General features: G+C 45.7%; 1 protein-coding gene across 1 annotated transcript; it reads left to right on the top strand.

The window, feature by feature from the left end:
• The first annotated feature begins 736 nt into the window (after nt 1-736).
• On the top strand, nt 737-21,704 carry KLHL6 (kelch like family member 6). Its single transcript, XM_083849123.1, has 7 exons — nt 737-1,244; nt 5,896-6,061; nt 11,188-11,637; nt 14,083-14,320; nt 17,703-17,905; nt 18,842-19,055; nt 20,694-21,704. The coding sequence occupies exons 1-7, from the start codon at nt 985-987 to the stop codon at nt 20,993-20,995; spliced, it is 1,833 nt and encodes a 610-aa protein (XP_083705249.1). The 5' UTR covers nt 737-984; the 3' UTR covers nt 20,996-21,704.
• The last annotated feature ends 31 nt before the right edge of the window (nt 21,705-21,735 follow it).

The raw sequence follows: 21,735 nt of genomic DNA, 5'->3' as shown, positions 1-21,735 counted from the left end.
TTTATGGGTCAGATGATGACATCTGATTCAATTCAGTCTTATGTTGAAGGGAAAACCTGAGCCTTGTTCTCGTGGGTTAACCCTGGTGCTACCCTGTGGCAACCCCACAGCCAGGTGCTTGCCCTGCGGTCCCCCCACCACCCACCTTCATCCTGGGGGCTGCAAGTTTGATCTAGATGTGACTCAAGCTGCCTCTAGCAGCGGGATGATGGGGATGAGCACATCCACTGCTCCCTGGGTTCTCTCCTTTAGCTTCCACTGCTACCCAGAACTGGTGGCACGGCACTGGCTGCACGGACCCACGAGAGACATCACTGTGCCTGGTAGCGTGGCCTGAAGACCCTCAGCTGGGAGCTTTTTGATACTGCTCCGTGTTCTGGAGAGAGTTACATTGATTTTACCTTAAAGAAAAGTGACCCGATGTTTGTCAGCTAACATGTCGTGATGGACAGAAACAGCCACCTGGAAGGCTTTCTGAATATGTGACCATATAATTAAACAACAACAACAACAAAATAAAACAAACAGCTCCATGATTAATTACCACATACCTGGAAAAGAGAAATTTAAAATAATACCCTCTTCCCCTTAGCTGCCCAGGCTGCCAGAAGTGACCTGATAGCCATGTGGTGCACCTATCGCTGCAACCAGCTGGCCTGGATAAGAGCAAAGGGCTGGTTTCAGGGTGGGAAGCAGGCCCTGCCTGTCACTTGTAATCTTCTCACATACAGAGGCATCTTAAGTCCTTTCTAAACACGTTGATACTGCCTGAAAATTCACGAAGAAAGAAAGAAAAAAAAGTCTTTGTTTGTGTTAACAGGATGAGAAAGTGCAAGGCTTCCTGTTATGTGTGTGTGACAGCTACAGATAAGCGGAGAGCTCTGGACAGGAAATCCGCCTAACTTCTGCAGTGTGACTCGTCTGAAGCTCAGCGACTCTTTTTAGATCGAAGCCCCAGCAGAATGCGACGGTGCTGGCCAGAAAATGGGTGACACGCTGGAGAAGAGCTCTGAGGAGCCCGCGCTCGCTTTGGACAATGAATGTTCGACGAAAATGGGGGACCTGGTGGAAGTCTCGAATGGTGAAAAGGTCAAGTTTGACGATACAGGACTCTCCCTGGTGCTCCAGAACGGCCTGGAGAACCTTCGGCTTGAAAACTCCCTCACAGACGTCATTCTGTGTGTGGACAGCAGGGAATTCTCTTGTCACCGAGTGGTCCTTGCCGCAGCAAGCAATTATTTCAGGTAAGGCACGTTAAGAACCAAACCGAGAAACTTAATTTGTGTCTTATGCTTGAACTGTAGATCTCCAAGGAGGGTAAACTGGGCAGTAAGCTCTGCAGCTTTGAGCGAGTCTGTGGTTCCTGATACCTTTTGGCTCTTTTTAAAGTTAAAGACTTAAAAAAGGCAGGCGTGAAGCTGTGGATTTGCTGGGGTTCTGGTACCAGCACCCAACAAGTCTGCTTGAGGCATGTAGAGAAAGGAATGGTTGGCAGGCAAGTGGAAAATGGTGTTTTAACCAAATATCTGGAACCATAGTCTCTTATATTATTCTTTTGAGACCGAAGCAAAGAGGGAATTTCGTTCAGATCGTGGGGTATTTTTACTGTGATAGAAGTGTTATTGCGATACTGTGATATCGTTCTGTGGGAAAAATATATGTCACATAAAATTATTGAGGAGGAAAGAGTTGGAATTTTTCACTTTTCCTAATGTTACTGAAAATCAGCTGCAATGGAAAATATCAACTTGAAAGCAATTTTACCATTTCACCCCCTCTTTCTGGTCATCTTGAATATTGCATTCTTTCGCTACTACAGCATATAATTTATCTAAGCAAGAACAAATTTTAGACACACAGAGCAACTTGGTATCAGTTTTAACACAGATTTTCCACTATCGTTTAGACAATCACTTTTGCATGGCTGGGATTTTTTTTTTATTTTTTATTTTTTTTACTGCTGAAATAAAGTCAGATGACTGAAGAGCTACAGAGGAAATGTGAAAAAAGAACCTGTGACCACTTGTGACATGAGCAGAAAGCTAATTTTAATGGATTTAGTAAGCTGTGCTGGCACTGCCTGGAAGAACAGTTCTGGTTTTGTCATCTCATAATAGAGATGGCATCTGTGAATATATAGAGATAGGTGTTATTTCTGCAGATGGACTACGGAGATAGTGTGAAAACTATGGATATATGTGAAAATATGCAACTAAAAGCAGAGATGCCCACATATGTCTTACCAGCATTGTGTGCAGGAGGGACAGCAGATGTGCAAATTAAAGTAAGAATGACCACAATTTTACTTTGAAAAACAGCAATTGGAAATAAGTCTCTTGGAAAGGTGCTGCAACCAGAAGGGACCTCAACAGTTAAAAACAGCCAAGACAGTTTTCTGCTATCTACTGTCAGTCAATTTTGCATTCAGCCCATGGGATGGGTCATCCCATCTCATTGCACTCGCACATGTGTGCAGGGATTGCTTCCCTGGCTGTTAGGGCTTCCTGGGGAGCTAGGATTCCTTATAGCACATTGTCTGCTTGTCTGTCAGCGCCTCTTATCATAAGTCTTCCAGTAACTTTTGACCAAACTTGGCAAAGGGGCAGAAATCTCAAAACTGTGATTTTCCCCCAGGTCTGATGGAAATCAGCAAGGAGGCAAGGTGAGATGCTGGGGCCGGGCCCCCGTGGTGCTCAGCTGTGCAACCAGCACTGCGTCTGGGCCACCCACCACTTGGGTGCTCAGAAGTAGCCAAGGCACACACTGCATTTGCTCAGTCAGACACGGGGAGAGAGGTGGCGAAATGCCTGTGAGCAGAATAACGAGAGAGAATGGAGGACTTGGGGAGGGGAAGCTGAGGTTCCTGTGGAGGGGGAAAGGAGGACAGAAGTCTGTAGGGGACTGAACTTCACTGGTTCTGCTCCTCAAAAAGTGGCTTGTTCATTGTGCCATCATTCACCAGGAGCTGCACGGGCTGAAAGAAAGAAACTCTTGAACCACACCGTTCCTGTGAGCACTTACCATGCAATTATAGGGCCTCTAAGACCCATGCACAGGAGCAAAGCAAAGGGACCCTGTGAACCATGGGCTGTCCCCTGCAGCAGTGTATTACACAACCCCCTTCCTGACCGTTGGGTGCCATAACGTAAGCAATCCATAGCAGCTGATATAAGCATGGTTAAACAAAGTTAACAACTTCTTCCTTCAGCACTGCTTGAGAGTAGGTAGACTAGTAGTTCTGACATGTCCTGCATCTGTGAACATAAAAGAATTAACTCTCTCACTTCTCCTGTGTGAAGGTACCAAAGCAGAGAAGAGCAGCCCCGGCTGGCCACGGTGGAGCAGGAGCTCTTCCCTCCTGCATCACCCAAGGCAGTGGGAGAACAGGGCTGGGAGAGGTTGGAGCAGTATTTTCCAGAGCATCCTCAATCTCCAGCACAGTTGTTTGAAGTCATTCATAATTTCAAGCACAAGCATTCCAGCATGGGTGGATGCTTAAAATGTGCTTCACAAACTGTAACCCTTAATTTCTTTCATTGAGATTTCTCCCTGTTTTTTTTTTTTGTTAATTTACCCATTTTTAGGCATCTAAATTTGGCCCTGAGCTCCTCACTTCAGATGTGCCTTTCTTAAAATAAACATTGGTTCAAAGGCCTAGCTTAGAATTACACAGGGAACAGGAACCACAGAAACAGACAACAAAATTGGTAGCCACATCTGAAGGGTTTAGAGCCCTGGAGAAAATAATGACAAACCTCTCTGGGTAAGCACAGGCAAACCCAGAGGATCAGAGGCAGCACATTTGCCCCAGGAGCATGGTGTCAGGGTCTTCCCCCCCATCGGCTCGCAGGGTGAAGGTGCTTGCAGGCAGTACTGATGGCTATCCCCAGCTGACAGCTACCAAACATTCCAGCTTTGGGGGACAGAAGTGAAAGCTTTGCCTTCTCTCCCTGACAGAGAAGATTAAATACAAGACGGGAGCCACCAGTTTAAGAGATAAAAGGAACAAGAGCTGACAGCACCTGCACCCTCCGACAGCCCATTTCTCGTTCAGACAAAGCTTCTGGTGCCTGTCAGCTCTGTGCAATTGAAGCAGCAGTTTTGTACAAAGCTCCCTTTCCGCACTGAAATACCATTCCCCTGGTGAAGTGGGCACCAAGTGCTTTTGTCTTCCAATAGCCACCTGCCTCCATGCCCCTGACTTACACACAACATTCAACACCACCACAAGTGGGAGAAGCCAAAGAGAAGCCCACTTTTGCGCCCACTGAGGTTAAGGAGCATTTCGTCTTCGTGCTTTTCAAGCACACGGGCTTCAGGGACAACAGCAACCGGCCATGGATCAGAGCAGTGCACCAAAAATCTCTCGTGAGCTGAGATGAGTGAAAGGAAAATGAGACTTTTGGCTGAACACCTTTTGCAACTAACTTCTCTCCCCAACTATTCTGCTCAAAAGATAGGTCTCTTTACCAAAATGCAGCCTTATACACTTCGGTATTTCTCTTGCTATAAAACCTCTGCTGAGACAAGGGGTGGGGAGCAATTAGAGCAGAGCAGTTGATTCCTCCCATCCATTTGCCAATCACCCTGCCTAACTGCTTTGCAAGAAAACCTGTTAACATTTCGGCTCCTGTAAGATGTGTCAGTCAGACAGCTTGCTTGCTGTAAAACCGGGACCACTTTTCCAAGAAGACCTTTGACCTCTAGACATCTCCCGGGTTGCAGCGTCCTGTCAACATTTTATGTGACTAATAAAGAAGGGCATGTAGTGCAAAGAACACCACTAATTACACTTTAGCTCTGCCTGGTTTTCCCCAATGCAGATACAAGGGGGCTCATGTGCTTCTAATCAGTTAAGCCAGGTTCCAAGTGATGTGAAATCTCACCCTGAATGCAGTGAGCAAGACTGGACTGATCGACCTGGTAAATAAAATCAAAAGCATTGCAAGAAACACTTAGAACTATGGATTGAAAATGCAGATGAAGATGTGTTTGCCTTGCATCTTCCACAATGCAAAGAGGATTTAAATAGCTCTTAGGGAATCTTATTATATCTCGCATGAAAAATCTGACTAGTGCCAAACGTGTATGTGGCTGTTGCCTTTCAAATGCAGCGTTAGCCATTGAAGGAGAGGTGTTACCACCATGCATGAAAGCACTGGGCTTTCAGGCTAACACCGGTTCCTATTCATGGTTATCTAGACACTCCTCTGGCCCAGAGGTACTGACTCTGCAGTCCTACCAGAAGCTCCCAAAATTTAGCAGAGGAAAAAGTCAGCCTCTTAATTAAAAGCAAATCACTAAGTCATTCCCTCCTGGCCTATCCCTGGTATTAATGGGGTCAAAGATAAGTCGGGAAGCTTAGAGGTGAGGCTGTCAGACATGCGGATCTGGCCTGGACCTCAGGCTTCAGTCTGAGCAGCAGTCTGCATCTCTGAAGCACTGGGGTGTTGACCTTGCCAGGGTTATAAAATACATGTGCTACGGGTTAACGAAGTATGGAGAATGCCAGTGGCTTGGAGGCTTGGGCTTAATGAGCTGTGCCTGTACTGGAAATGTGAGGGCATCTGTAAGAGTCCAGTAGGTGAGACATCGGTGTGGACACATCTGCTCTGCAGCATCAGCCCAGACACAGTGCACTTCTCAGGGCTGCCTTTTGCTGCCACGGAGCTCCAGGTCTGCTGCAAAGTCCAGCTCCATTTGTGTGTGCCTTATCAAATGAGTAAAAAGGTATGAAAACAACCAAAGGATTTTCCTTATTACTTTGCTACAGGGCTAATTGCATAGAATATGAATCAATCAGAGTATTTTGTTTTGAAATCTATACAATCAAATGTTTTCAGAATGCCTCATCCTGTCTGGGATGCAGTAAAAGACAAATGTCTTTCTTTCCAGGGCCATGTTCTGTAATGATTTAAGAGAGAAATACGAAGAGAAGATTATACTTAAAGGAGTTGACGCAGAAACCATGAATATACTCTTGGACTATACTTACACCAGCAAGATGCTCATCACAAAGCAAAATGTACAGAAAGTTTTGGAAGCCGCCAGCCTCTTTCAGGTACAGATAATCCCAATGCACTGTTCCAGTCCTGTCACTCTGGCAACACCATGCCATACCCAGTTTCAACACTGCGTGCTTCTCCAATTTCATGGCTTCCAGGGGCGTTTGGCTTCATAGGCACCTACACTGTGGTAAAAATAGGCCGTCCCATCCCTGGTCTGGGGTGCACAAACAGGCAGCCAGGTGGGCTCTGCCTGCGGGAGCTGCCCCCATGGGTGCTCACCAGGCAGCAGGCCAGGGCTGCAGCTCCCCAGGGCCCTGCGAAGGCTGGTCGCTCCTCAGCCCAGCCAAGTCAGTGGAGCAGGAAGCCAGCTTCATCCCTCTCCATCGCCTAGGCTCACCAGATAAAGTCAGCATCCTCCTTTGTAGGACTCGTGACGTAAAGGGTTTTAGTCCTGGCTGGCGACTGGTGGGAAGCCAGACTTGCGCAGCCTCACTCAGCCTTTGATCCATGAGGAATTCACGTGTCCTGTAAATCACCTGTGAGGTTTAGCAAATTGCAGTCCATGGTACCAAGCTGCAAATTGCTAACCAATTGCAACCAGCATAACCTGCCAAGTGCCAATGTGCGTATGTGTTCGGTCTGTACCTCCAGGAAGGTCAGAACACCCGACTCCATAGTCACCAGGGTTCATTATGCACTTAGGATTCTTGAATCTTACAAACATGGCACGTATTACTCCGAGATGAGCCTGTGGCCTTTGGGGTAAATGACCTGTGGCGCTTGGTGTGGGGAGAGAAGGGAAAGTTGTCTCAAGGTGCTCCGTAAGGTAGCAAGGAGAAGGTGGTGCAGCTTTAGCGTTGCCTGGGGCAGGAGTACAGTAGCTTATTGAAGTTTTCAGCAGCAGACCAATACTGCAAACTGGCAGCACTCAGAGGTTGCTTTTGGCTCATTTTCAGGACACTTTCCTATGTTTTTTATTGTTTATTTATTTGTTTGTTTATTTTTCTGAACCTTTTTTCCTTAGGATTATTCCTCAGGCTTTTTTATTTTTTTATTTTTTCTGAAACTATTAAGAGCATACACTTATGTTTTTTCTTCTCTTTTCCCTATTTTTCTTGAAAATTACGACTAAATTTGATTGCCAGAGCTGGTGCTTTAAGAAAACTATCAAACTGTGTAATAGTAATGGTAAAATCATGAGAGTGCCATGAGCAAGAAAAGGAAACTACAAAAACCTGGAAAACTAGGAATGTTTTACTGAAAGCAGTGATTCCAAGCCTTAATGCAACTGTCTTGGATACTGTGATTTATAAGGCCTTAAAGCCTCACATTAAAGAAGGGTGAGGTTTTTGGCTGAAAATGTGTTTTGTGTAAAAAAGATTTAGTAACTCTGAGCATTTTGCCAGTTTGCTTCTCCTATTTATGCTGAAGAAAAAAAAAAAAAAAGAAAAAGAGTCAAATGTTTCATTTCAATATATTATCAGCTAAAAAAATTAATGCTTCAATTTATTGTAATTGGGGGAGGGGGAGGGATTTCTTTCCTTTCCATTTAATAACGTGAGAAAACCGATTTCCAAACAGAACTTTTTTATCCAACTAGTAACAATTTTTGGCAGTGCTTCTCTTCAGTCTCCATGACTTGACAGAGAACCAGAAAAGGAGTAACTTGCCCAGCTCTCGAGGTTCCAATAGAGACACTCCACTTTTCTCTAGAAACTATTTTTGCCTGGTTTCCTACAGGAAATAGTTTTACATAATTATGCCTTCTCTTAGTCCCTTCTAATACCTTTTAGCCAAACGCAGCCAAAACTGACAGCAGGGAGAGGTGGCCGGCTATGCGGTGGGCAGGAGGCCACGCCGTCAATGTGCTCTGTGCACACACATTTCCTTCTGGGGTAAAGAGGTGAAGGGTTTTGAGCAGGGAGCTGCTGAACAGTTAAGCCTCACCCTGAAGTGACCCCGAGGAATTTTTCCACCTAGAGCACAGTTGCAATGTGAGTTCAGCAGCCACCTCCTCTGCTCCGTCTGTCCTGCCACCGCATCTGCACTGGCTGGTGCCGCCCCAGGCGGCGCCCGCTGCCGCACGGAGCAGCAAGCAGCACAGCTCATCCGCTCACCTCCAGTGCCAGCATCTCAGCTGCTTCTCTGGGCTGCTATATCTGATGAAATTCCACAACAACCCTCACACCTGCCTACCTTCCTCCTGGCCCCCTGCGCCTCTCTCCTACCCCGCTGCCTCAGCATGGCGTGTGTGAGGCGGGCGCCTGAGCTGCTTTGCTGGAAACGAAGAGGTTGTGGGAAGAAAGCAGGCTCCTGCTCCTCCTTGGCAGTTATCTGAGGAGCTCCGTGTAGCCACGTAGCAGTGAACAGTGAGGGTGGTTGTGGCTGGACTGAGGTAGTTACACTGAGCTGCTGCACAGCGCCAGACCAGAAGGCCTGCTTTGCCAGCGAAGGGCTCCTCGGCAGTGCTGGCTCACGGGAGAAAAGGCTCAGAAAGCTGCCAGTCCCCAGAGAGCTGTCCTGCAAGGGTCACCGTGTCCCTTCGCTCCCTGCCCTGGGCCCCTGGGGGATGCAGGTGTCAGTTACGAGACGGGGCGTGCGGGGACAGAGCAGCTGCAGGGTGCAGGATCTGACCCCGGAGCACGCTGCACACAGCAGGATTATGAATATGGGCTTTCAGCCACCACTCCCCTCCCTTTCTGGGGGTCAGAGCAGGGGCAGGGCTACTGGCACTGCTTACATTAGATGGGCTGGATCAACACTGGGACAAGCAAGGACTTAAACTGGGAGCACAAGGTTTTATTATTCAGAGAGAAGGCCAAGTGGAGACCAAGCAAGCATATGGGATGTCTCCAGCAAGTAAGAACCTGCATTCAAAAGGGTATTAAAAGAAGGACCCCATTACTGGGGAAACTGTTCTCAGGGAAGAGAACTTTCAAAGAGGCTTTTAAAATGCCCAGGTCACATGAGGAGGGATACTCATGGGAGAGAAAGGTGGAAATGTTGAGTGCCAGAAGCATACGGAAGGCAAATGAACTGGAGGCTCATTTGCACGCCCAGCATGTTTGGGGGAGTTTTGGGGGGAGTTTTGTCTCTACATGGGGAGACAGAGCAGCACGGAGGTGAGGAGCAGCAGCCGGGGGAAGTCCTAGCTTGATACTCTCCTGGTCTCAGGCTAAGCCCCTGGCAGGGGCCGTTTCTCACACCCACGTCTCGCAGTTCCGCATTCATCTGGCTGCATGTGCAGCGACCCAGGGCGATCAGAGGTGCCTGCATGGCCGTTAAACCAGCACTGCCTGGGAGAAAACCTCCGGTGTCACCTGATGAGTATTGCTCTGAACAAGCCATGTGTCAGTAATCAGAGCACTGTACCATGGCTGGGCCATATGGTGACAACGTCACACTAGGTCTGTTCACAGACTTGTGAATGACTTCACGGGTGACCTTGGCAAATCCCACCTATTTTTTTTCTTGCATCTCATTACTGCCAACTTTGAAAGAGCTAATGCTTAACCTTCCTCAGGGCTGTGAACTGCCTGGTGTTGGTAAAATCCTTCCAGGTCCTCAGGGAAATGCACCGGTGGTTTCTCAGCACGAGCCTCTCGCTAGCCCAGAGAATGGCCAACGCGAGCATGGCCAGCACTGAGGGGCTGCTGAGCTCTGCTGCGGTCCCATGGTGTGCTGCTGACATGTGTTCAACATAAATGGCAACATGTTCTGAGACCATGCGTAGCTTCGTTCATCAGTCAGTTGCATTTCTCTAAACTCTTGACCACATCTAAATGTAAAACAGGAACCAGGTAGTCTGCACCCAGAGTCTGCGATCGTTCAGCTCTGGTAAACAGTCTAAATGTGTCAACACAACGTTGCGGGTCTAGAAGATTCTACCCTAATTACTGAAACAAATCTAAATAGTGCTCAAAAGTGCATTTCCTTTGTTTCACTTCCTCTTCCCCCTTGAATTACTGTTGTGCAACTTTCCCCCGTGGGACAGAATGAGTTAAAATGGTCTGCTCGATGACGTTGGATGGAAAAAGGACCCAAAAGACATGGCCAGAAATGCACAGCAACAGTCCTGACCCATCTTTCTGGATGTTACTATTTGCACTGCTCACTGACAAAACCAATACAAAATACTGATGTCCTGTCCACATCCGAAACCACAGAGGCAAAGGAAAGCCCAGGACAAAAACTTATAACCTTCCTACACAAAACAGGTTCCCAAATCCTGAATAATTACCAGCAACCCAGCTCACTTCGTAGTTCATGGCAAACGCCCCACCGATGGTCCAGGACCTGCACGTTTGGGACCCTCAGGTGGGGCTGTTGTGCCAAGCAAATTAATGACAGTAGTTTCGATGCCCTGTAAAACACAAACATGGGAAATTCTTTAATTAAGAAGACTCTGATTAAGAAGACACATCTATGTGTATGTATGTAGAAGGCACATCTATGTTTTTTGAAGGAAAACTAAGATCACTAAAATGTCCAAAGATCTCCCCCACAACACACCTTAGCCAGAAAGCCCTGGCTGTCCAGCAACTCAAAAATTTGCTGGTGCTGAATCTCTTGCTGCCACATTCCCCAGCAGGACAGCATGGCTCTGGGGAGGGCAGCGCTTTGGTCCAAACCTCGCAGACCTCAGCACTCATTTTCCACCACCCTTGCAAGGCCTCAGACACACTCAAAGTTTGGATGGTGGGAGGATGAATGCAGACAGTGTTTGGAGCCACCTGCACTCCAAAACCAGACTCTCTTCTGCTTGATCTGAGCTGTCATTCAAGCTGAAGGAGGGTAAGCACATCTGAAGCCTGAGGGTCTTATCTGTGCTTTGTAACTCCATGGTTGTTACTGCTTTGAGATCTCATGGAGGGAAGAATGGTAGAAATACTTTTACTTTTGTGAAGCAGTTTGAACTCATGACTGTCACAGGTTGTCTGCATCCAGCAAGAAGGAAAAGGAGCAATATGGATGCAGGGGAAAAAAAAAACAGTGGGAAGAGGAAAATTTTATTTCAGACTGCAGATTCTTGGAGACACCATGTCCTTGGATGACTGGTTTCTTGTCTCTCCCAGCTCCTTGCTGAACAGTGCATGGCTGATGCAGAGCTCCTAAGCTCTCCTGTGCTGTAGTTGTGTAAGTAACTGCTCTGTGCCATGTATGCTTTTTCTGTCCACAGTTCCTTCGCATGGTAGATGCTTGTGCCAGTTTTCTCACCGAAGCCCTTCAGCCAGACAACTGCGTCGGCATCCTGAGGCTGGCTGATGCCCACTCCCTGAGCAGCCTGAAACAACAAGTGCAGAACTACATTATCCAGAATTTCACCCAGGTCCTGCACTACGAGGAGTTCCTGGAGCTCCCAGCCGATGTTCTCTGCAGCACACTGAAGAGTGACGACCTTTATGTCACAGAAGAAGCACAGGTGTTTGAAACCGTAATGAGCTGGGTACGTTACAAGGAGTCGGAAAGGTTTCCTCTCTTGCCCTATGTGCTGGAGAATGTCCGTCTGCCCCTTTTGGACCCCTGGTATTTTGTAGAGACTGTTGAAGCTGATCAACTCATTAGACAGTGTCCAGACGTCTTTCCTTTGCTCCAGGAAGCAAGAATGTACCATCTGTCAGGCAATGAGGTGAGTAAAAAAGGAAGGTATTTGCTGCTCCTTTTAAATGCCTCATGCTTCTGCTCAAAAATCCCATGGGAAGGAAGCACTACTATGAGGCAGAAAAAGAGGTATTCACACTGACCTTTCACTAATTGGTACTACTGAGAAGTCAAAGTTGGCCTCACCAGTTATCCTGACGATTTAGAAAGCATGGAAGCTTTTGGTAGCTTGTTTTAATATCAAAGCATACAGCTTCCTGTTTATGAACATCTGAGCTCAAACCTTCACACACAGACTTGAGGAGCTGAACAAAAACCCCAGATGACTTCCCTAGTGAAAACGCAAAGCAAATTGTACTGCTCCTCACACCTCACCACCTTAGCTAATATTTCAATCCCAAGAAAGGAAAAATAATTTCCACGCTAAATTCTGTCACAAGTTGCAATGACCCTTTCACATCTGAGTATAGAACATCTCCATCTATTACACATTGGCAGAAACCTTACAGAAGGAGGGAGAAGAAGATGGTCTCTCCACAGAGGAGAGTTGTGTCCATCTTCCTCACTTCACAGCTCTCCACATTCAAAGAGACAGGCTTGTCCTGACATCCAGTCGAGTCCTGTCCTGCCTGCTCAAGTTAGGCTGTGGTAAATCTCCAGTTCCTCAACTGCCCATCCTCTCTGGAAAGTTAGGTATCAGTCATATCTCCTGGACCAAAATGTGGGGTAGAGGGGAGAGCAACCAGAGGTTGGATTTCATAACCGGAGCAAAGGCATGTGAGAGTGTGAGGAAATGTGTGTGCCTCCCCAGTCAGAGAGCCAGAAGAAGGTAGGAGGCCTCAGGCAAGGTGTTGTGGATCCATCGATAGCATTGGATGTGAGCCACTGGAGAGGAAGAAGGCCAAGGGTGACCTGGGTGCTGGTGGCTGGGTTAGATGGTTCCCAGCCACGCAGGGCACGACCGGCTGCCCTGGCGGGAACTCCCCGAGAAGGCATTGCCCCACGCGCCCACAGACTGGGGCCTGCTCTTCAGTGCCAGCGGTGCTTCAGGTCGGTGCGGGACAGATAAAAGAAGTGTTGCTCAGGGCTGAACACTCATTGCACTCACCTTCAAAGGGGCAGCCGTCGGAGGCAGTCCTGCCAGCTATCCCGCCTGAGGCTAACGCCGGGAAATGGTGACAGATGGCTTAAAAAGAGAATTATGAAAGCCAGAAAGGTCTGAGATGTCTAAAAAAACTTGCCTAATGATTTGTTAAGCACAGGGAGAAGAAAAGGTCTATGTCTGTGTAAATAATCTTTTTAAATATAGATACATTATGCCATTTTATAGAAACATATTACAAGCAGTTTAAAACTGTAAGCAAGCTGCTTTTTGCCACAGTGTTTAACCTGGGGTTCACGGTCTGCTTCTCTAGGGCGTGCACAAGGGAACAATTGCAACTTGATTCTCACCAGGTGTAGGATTTCTGCAGAGCTCTCCCAGCAGGTTGGCAGATGCCCTGTTACATGGCAGAAGCAGAGGAACACCTTTATGTGTTCTCCTTACCTTTGAGACCACATTTCTTCCATTATGAATTACTGAGGGGGATGAAAACTATTATTCCTTTTCTCCTTCAGCACAGAGCTGGCATACCTTGGGACACAGTAACACACTCATCTGCACTTGTCTGCAAGTATTTCCTCCAAGCAGAGCAGAAGTTTCCAAGCACCCCTTGCATTCTTTGCTCCTGGTGAACATCTACCCAGGAGGTGACTTTTTCCAGGGTCTCTGAGACAAAGATCTGGTTCGATGGAGTGAGCCAACGGGCAGTAAATTACAGCTAACCACGTTTCAGAGTCTGGCATTGGTTTTAAGTAAACCTTCACATTTTGGCTTACAATTAAAGCTTATAAACAAAGAAACAAATTTTTAAAAATATGTTAGAGAATTACTATTGCTTTGACACTTTAACATACGTCTTCAGGACAAATAATGAGTGTTTAATTTCTAACATTTCTAGTTTAATTGCTAGCACTCCCTGCAGTCTTGCTCTCTCCAGGCTCTCCAAGGCAGGCACAAACCCTGTGGCCCTCCTCCTACCTTGCCCTCGCTCTGCCAGCCCCTAGGAAACATCTCATCAGCTACTCACACGCACGCAGCCTTGTCACTCCTGTTCTCACTGTAATAGCTCTCGGTGCCACGCCGAGAGCTCCCAGGAGGGTGCTGGGATCTGAAAGGAGCCTTGCAGGTAATCAAAAATGACCAAGTCTAGTGCTGGAGAAATCCTGAAAGCAACCCCTACTGCAATGCTTCTAGGATGATTTCTAGGCTTTCAGCTTAGAGACCATCTGATAACTGGTTCGGCTGATTGTAAGCCAGTTATGATTTGCAAAATAGGTAATCAAAAAATAGGTCAGCAGACTTTTCTGTAATTGTAGGTGTAAGTGCCCTGTGTACTCACTCTGTCTTGCTTGCATTTTTGCTTGCATTTAGATTATTACAGAGAGAACCAAGCCCAGGATGCACGAGTTCCAGTCTGAGGTGTTTATGATCATAGGGGGCTGTACTAAAGATGAGAAATTTGTAGCAGAAGTGACTTGCCTGGATCCGTTGAGGCGAAGCCGCCTGGAAGTAGCCAAATTACCAATCACAGAGCAGGAGACGGAGAATGAGAATAAAAAATGGGTGGAGTTTGCATGCATTACGCTAAAAAATGAAGTCTACATATCGGGTAAGGAACAAGACCTGGGGAGTGGATGAGGGGCGCATACGGTTCTCACAATCAGTTCCAGCTTTTATTGAGAACATGCTTGAGGCTGCTTTAGAAGAATTAAGCGCTACAGGTATTCCCAACGCTTTGGCTTTCAGCAGGCTCCAGAAAAGTGCCGGATGAGGACACTGCCTGACCCTGGCAAGAGTTTTAGCACAGGATTCCTTTTCAAACAATACTCATCTATATGCAGGGCTACTTGTGTGCAGCACCCTAAACACCCAGTGACCATGGCCACAGAAAGGCCCTGTTTACCAAACATCAAATGAAGAATGCTTGCTCCAGCATCTTCTTATAAGAAGTCCACTAGCAGCTCTGCATGTGTAGAAATAATCTGCCAGAATTTGACTCACTCCGCAAGAATCAGTCCAGAATTTGCAGGGAACTGTCACCACTGCTTGGCTGCTACCTGAAAACTGCACTTTTGGGAGCACTTCTGCAGCGCATCGTCCAGGACTCTCGAAGTGCCCACCTGCTAAAGGCACTATTAGAAACCCAGGGGCCCAGACACACAGCATGGGTCCATTTACAGGCCCTCATCCTGAGAGCTTCAGGAGGTGTGTTTAACTTCCCACACAGCTACAGTCGAGCTCCATGTAAGAGTCTGATCTTGGAGCTACAGAGTTTTTACTTTGATGATCAGAAAGGTTAAACTCAAGCTTGTTAATCATTACAGTTTGACAGCTAGTTTTGATGCTCTGTCAAAAACAAGTTTGGTGCTCTTGATCTGCTTTCCTGAGGAAAATAAAAAAAAAAGACAGCAAGCTTGTTTAATTATTGTCACATTACAGACCATGATACAGAGCAGTGCCTCCATGGGTAGGAAACCTTTTCCTGCAAAATCATCCACCAAACGCTATTCTTGCTTAAAACAGGAAAGTAGAAAGGATGTGTGAATAGAGGAGGGAGGGCTAAAGTATGAATGCTTTGTTTAAGTATGATTTGCCTTCATTCAAATACTTTCCATTGCTTTTTCTCTTTCGGGAATCCAGATTTTTATTACTTCATTCCAATTTAAAGTTTATTAAATTTTTATCCTGAGATGAGAATTAGATTATTCCTTCCCTAGTTACAAATAAAGGAGTTTTTTTCTTTCATCCAGCCACAGGGAGTTTCTTCTTACTTTGGTGGCAGACCCTCTATTAAAGGTTAGCTCTGGAGAGGAACCTAAGTCAAACACCCTGACTAGGGAACATCCCTCACACCTTCACACCCTTGAGTGCTGAGGTCTCTTTTCCGTTTGCCTTTAATCTCTTACCCTTTCCTCTTTCTCAAGGTCGCAAGCTTTTTGCTTTCTCTTATTCCTGTCATCTTTTCCAGTGACTCTTCGCTTTTCCTTTATGTTCTATCCAGGCTACCTCCAGGCCAGGCTAACACATACCCCGTTGCGGTGAGTATCAGCTGGCTTTCCTCCTGCTGCCAGTCCCACAGGTCCTGTCTTCCTTTTTTGCATTACCTCATGTCTTTCACTCCCTCCCTCTCCCCCTCCATTCCCTCTTGTTTTTATTATACCTGCTTTTCACCGTTTCCGCTCAAATAAAAGGTGGGCCAAAGTCCTCAGCAGTATCCTTCCAGCTAAACCAAATTATTCACAGTTCATTCCCTTTTAAACATCTGCCTCCTTCCACTCTGCTTGCTTTCTTCTAGCTCCTGTGGCTTGGTTCTTTTCTAACTTGACTTGCATCTCTCCTAACATGATCTCCCCTCCCACAAGTTCATTTCCCTCTGTATATTGTTTGGAGTCTCCCCTGCTCTTTTAGCTTCTGAACAATAGGAAAGTCCTTTGCACAATGCATTACTACTTTTAGATCACTATTTCCCCAAGCAGTTTGAATGGTTTGACTAGATGGATAGAAACACGTGAAGTGTAACTAAAAATGCCAGGTATCGTCCTCACCATTCTGTTACTTTTACTAACGTAGCTACATTTTTTCCTGAAATTAGAAAGAACTGTGGTCTAGAGAAAGAACAGAAACAAAATAAATCTCCAGTTCTCTCAAAAATCTCTCCCTGCTCCCTGATGTACAGCAAATTCGTACCCCTGGTCCAGCTCAGGCTCCTGCCAGAGCTTTCAGCCTGTGCAGGAAAGCACAAACTCATGTAAATGGAGAATTTCAAGGGTGGGGGTAAGGGGAACACCTGCAGCCTCTCAGCCCTATTGTACACATGAATGCTGCATTCAGGCCCTTCAGCCACTTGAGCTATTTGAGTGCAAATAAAATTCGACACATACATGTGAAAAATACTTAGACAAAAGCATTACAAACGGCTCTTTCTAGCATGCTAATTATCTCCTATTCAATCTGCTATTTGGCCCAGAGATGAGCCCATCACTTTGCAGTGATCTGGCTGCTGTACAGAATACCAATGAAGGCAGACACTTTCTCAATGGAATATGAATTCTCTTTTCAGTATATTCATCAGTGAAGCAAATGTTTAATCTGATGACAGAGCAAGCTACTCATCTGTGCATGGGGTTTCAGGCTTAACTAGTTCTGTTTGTATTCCAGTTACATCTAAAATGATGTGTAAACAAAAGTACTGGTTAAAACATTACTCTCTGCTTTAGAATGAGAAAGATTTACTTGCAAGTCAGCTTTAGGGTGAATTTACAGGGTCCAATTCTGATCTTCAGTGTATAAGTATGAAGTTAACCCACGTCAGCAGAGAAAGAGACCAGAAGGAGAGGTATGAAAATGAGATTCCAGATATATGGCCCCAGGCTGACTAGGAAAACTTCTAACACTCATGCAGGACTACTATGGACTAGGGGTTCAGGCAGGTCTTCTCCATTTACCATATAAAGCGCTAGCCTGGCTGAGTAGATCTGCCCTGCACAAACTGGCAATTCCCCAGAGCAGGCCTGCCTTCAAGGGATTTGGCACTCCTGACTGCAGCAGTCGCCACTATCTCATTTAAAGCACGTTTGCTTATTTGTCAGCTCTCAGCATCCTGCAGAGCCCCTGCAGTGCACAAAGATCTCCTGCATATTACCATGTCCTGTGCGGTTGGCATTTCACTCGGTGTTAAAATGGAAGTGCCAAAGTGGCAAAGAAAAGGTTGTAGTGCGCCGAAGTGAGGAACAGTGATTTTTATTTCCTGAATATTTGCTGCAGAAATTGTTCGGAGTTTCCTTCACTAGCAAATAAACCATAAATGCAGAAATTTTCTCCTTATATAACAGGGCCAGGCCATTGGTGTAGGAAACTTAAGAAGCTAACAGTAAGGACCAATGATTTCTTTACGAGCAAGCCTTATTAAAATTTAAACATATTGAAGATTTTGAGGAAATACATGCTACAGTATCATATTTACATGTGTCATGGTGTCATGTGCACTGCAGGTGGCAAAGAAACACAGCATGATGTCTGGAAATACAACGCCTCCATCAACAAATGGATACAAATCGAGTATCTGAATATTGGGCGGTGGAGGCACAAAATGGCTGTGTTGGGTGGCAAAGTGTATGCCATTGGAGGGTTTGATGGCCTGCAGAGAATCAACAGCATGGAAGCATACGATCCATTTCATAACTGCTGGTCGGAGGTAAGATACTGCATCATACAACTTCTGACTTATTTGGAACATCTGAATCAGAAAACGTTAAGGTACCGAAACATAAAAATGAAGAAGACAGACTTGGTACAGTTCTTTTAACATACTTCTGGTTGATGAATACCCTAACCATTTTCTCTCTAGAAATGCATATCCTTCCGAAACCAGAAATCACAGGATTACCTGCCAAATTGTGAGACACCTAATGCCTAACTTTACTTTTCTTAGTTGGCTTTTGAAGCTGGCACTCCATAAAGCACCAAGTAAGAACACAGTGTATATGAACCACAGCACAGGCTGCAAACTATCCCTCTGATATATAAGATACAAAATCAACCTGTGCATTATATATGCCATGGATTGCACATTTGTGTTGAAAGTGCAGGTTTCAAGGTAAACAGGATGGAGAAAAAATAGTTCTAACTACTTCAAACGCTCAGAGTATTACACAGCCAATAATCCATGAAATTAGTGAGATTAGGCATCATAAAAGAAGATAAATCCTAGTTTTCAGATGATGCAACGCAATGCAGAGAAACCTAACAATTGGAGCTGCAAGCAGAAAGATCAAAGATCACTATGAACAAGTTTCTTGGGTTTTCTTTTTGTTTGTTTTTGATGTACATAAGTATGTAAAGGAGATCTGGGGCATTTCTGACATTTCCTAGCTTTTGAATTGCTGACAATGTAATTTTAATAACAGCTTTTGAACTCAGCATATTTTTATTAAGGGATTTATGGTCTTAAAAAAAAAGAAAAAAGAAACAAATACTTCTCCCTTATTCTTAAATATATATTATTCTCTGTACCCTACTGATCACCTTAAAAGGATGTGTGACTTAAAATTCAGCAGGCTGCCACCCTATAGGTGTCAGTTTCACAACCTGAAATCAAAACAGCCACTAATCATTTTTTATGGTCACACAGGCTGCTCCCCTCATGGTCAATGTAAGCTCCTTTGCAGCAGCGAGCTACAAGAAGAAGCTCTATGTGATCGGGGGAGGACCCAACGGGAAGCTGGCGACAGACAAGACTCAGTGCTACGACCCTGCAAACAACACGTGGAGCCTGAAAGCTCCCATGCCAGTAGAAGCCAAATGCATCAATGCTGCAAGTTTCCGTGATCACATTTACGTTGTGGGTAGGTGGAGCATTAATGTTCTGTATTGTCCAGACACACCAGGGCTTGTTTCTGCGTGTTGGCTTTACCCACAAACTCTATGGAGTGTAATCAAATGGTCAGATGACCTCCCACTAAGCCTACCAAGGATGGGAATCTGGTACATTTACAAACAGTACTGAGGAGTCACCAAGTCAAACCCCCTGACAGCGTGGTAGCTATCTTGGAAAGCTGGAGATTGCTCAGAGACAACTTAAAGCCATCCAAAGGTGGGTGTGTAGTGGCAAGGGCATGATCTTGTGGCTGTGTTGTGTCTCCCTCTCCTCCCCAGGAGTATTACACAGCCCAACGCACATGGGATTTATGCAGGGAAATGAGTACTAGGAGCACTTACTGGGAGTAGAGCCACTGACGCCCACCTCTTCACTAGATCATGGCCGGGGCTAACTCTGCCAGCTACCAGAACTGGAAGCAAAGACAGAATAACAGGAGTTTAATAGCGGTGAGCTGTACTGTGGAGGGAGGAAGGAGCCTGTACACGTCTCCAGATGATGCCTGCCAAAAGGAAGAGGACCATCTGTTTCAAAAACCTGAGCCCTGAAAAGTTCCCTTTCCGTCTCTCAGCCTTGGTGCAGAAAGTTTCTCACTTACACTATCATCAATACGGTGCTGAGGGCTGGCATAGAGCCAGAGAATCACCAAATAGTAAGTGATGTGCTGAAGGCAGATCTATAGTGTGCATGTGTGTCACAGTGGCTGGACCATCCCTCCAGTACTAGACTAGCATTGTCCAAAGCAACTTTTAGTACAATACAACAGATAAATGCTTAATTTGGCAACAGGTAGGATCCCAAGCTTTGTAGCAACTCATCAATAAGACCATGGCTTCTAGGTTTCCTTGGCCCTATTCAATATAGGTGATGTAGAAAACACACCCAGTCTTCGCAAATTTCAGAATAGGAACCATTTAGCTGTTAGTACTCTCAGGAGGAAATAAATTTCCAGAGATTTTCTTGGGAACTGAGGCACTGACTTTTTTTTTTTCAAAAGAAAAGGACCTTGTAAAATTGGGAAAGGGGTACAAAACGTTTCAAGAATGACTGCAGATTTGGAAAACATGGAGAAAATGAAGGTCACTCTCTGTTTAGCTTATCCATAAGAAGTTTACAAGCTCAGTTTAATAAACCCCTAAAAGAGGAAGGGGCTTCTGAAAACAGCCAGATTCAGGCCAAAGGTAGTTTAATGGGAAGGTGGACAGTGACTTTAGAGGAGTCAGTGCAGAAATCACATATCCATTTCTAATCATGACAGCTTACCACACACAGTCCCTCATGATCTGAGCTCTTTTAGACGAGTTTGTATTTTTCTGAAGTCGTGTCCTTAGCTGAAACAGCAGATATGACAAAGGTCCATTGCTGGGTGCACTGTGGTCCTGCTGCATGTTCTGGCCTTAAATTCCACAGCCTTGTGAACAATAAGTGACCTTCTGTGGATCTGGCTGTCAAAACAATAAAGTATCCTATGACCTTGTTTTTTCTTAGCTTTGGGTCGTAAATCATTCTTACAAATGTCAGGAATGGAGCCTTGCTGAAGTGGGTTGTTTAGCTAAAATCTCTTACAGGAATGGCTGGCGCAAACTGATATCCATTTCCTCTCCAGGTGGGGCGATGAAAGCACTCTACTCGTACAGCCCCCAGGAAGATACGTGGTGCCTCGTGACTCAGTTCACCCATGAGAGAGCCAGTTGTGGGATTTCTCCTTGCAACAACAAGCTGTTTATCACCGGGGGCCGAGATGAAAAGAACGAAGTTATTGCAACAGTGCTGTGCTGGGACCCTGAAACTCAGAAGCTGACTGAAGAGTGTGTCCTGCCTCGGGGGGTGTCTCATCACGGGAGCGTTACCCTCAGGAAGTCTTACACACACATCCGTAGGATTGTGCCCGGGGCAGTTTCTGTCTGACCGCAGGAAAACTGCACGGAAACCCAATACCTCAGTGCCCCCATGGCACAGACTGCAATGATGATGTTTTTTAGCTGTAGGTAGCAATGGATGGCAATACAGCCGCTAGGGTCGTCTGGGGAATATCTGTATATATGCTCAGCCCTTGCATTTCCCCTGTACAGTACATCCTTAAATTATCTTAATTCCTTCCCTCCAGAAAAAAGAAAGGGACCAGCTGTAGTTTACTCCTGCCAATAAAGTACCTCCCATCAGGCAAAGAAATGTGATATGTAGGTGGGAAGTTTATTTCCCCGCTATATCTGCCCTGAGACATGCTTGAACTGGCTCAGCCTGGCCCTGAAGTTTATTCAACTATTTATTGTGACTAGTTGGATTTGCAGCACCTGCTAGTGAAACAGAGAAGATGCTTTTTGGAATGAAAGATTTGTAACTTTGGTAAAACTCAATGTAGTTTCCTCCAAAGCTGTGCTTTTTCTTAGTGATTGGCACATCAGCTTAAGCTAAAACTGTTTTGTTTGTTTGTTCACTTGAAGACACTTCGTTAGGTTTTCGGTTCTGAGTGATGAAAAAAAATCCATCTCAATTTGCAAGCCTTGCTGTCAATCCCAGGAAAGAGACAATGCAGGCTGCAAATATAAATGAACGCTAACCTTGTTCCACTGAACATTCATTGTCGCTGTTTTCTAATAAAGCAGACCAAAACCTAGCTTCCCCTTTGTTCTGTTCTGGTGTGGTTT

Source organism: Anser anser (assembly GCF_964211835.1).
Source record: "Anser anser genome assembly, chromosome: 9".
In the NCBI taxonomy this organism is placed as follows: Eukaryota; Metazoa; Chordata; class Aves; order Anseriformes; family Anatidae; genus Anser; species Anser anser.
The sequence above is the reverse complement of the archived record's forward strand: the minus strand, read 5'-3'. Positions and strand labels throughout refer to the sequence as shown.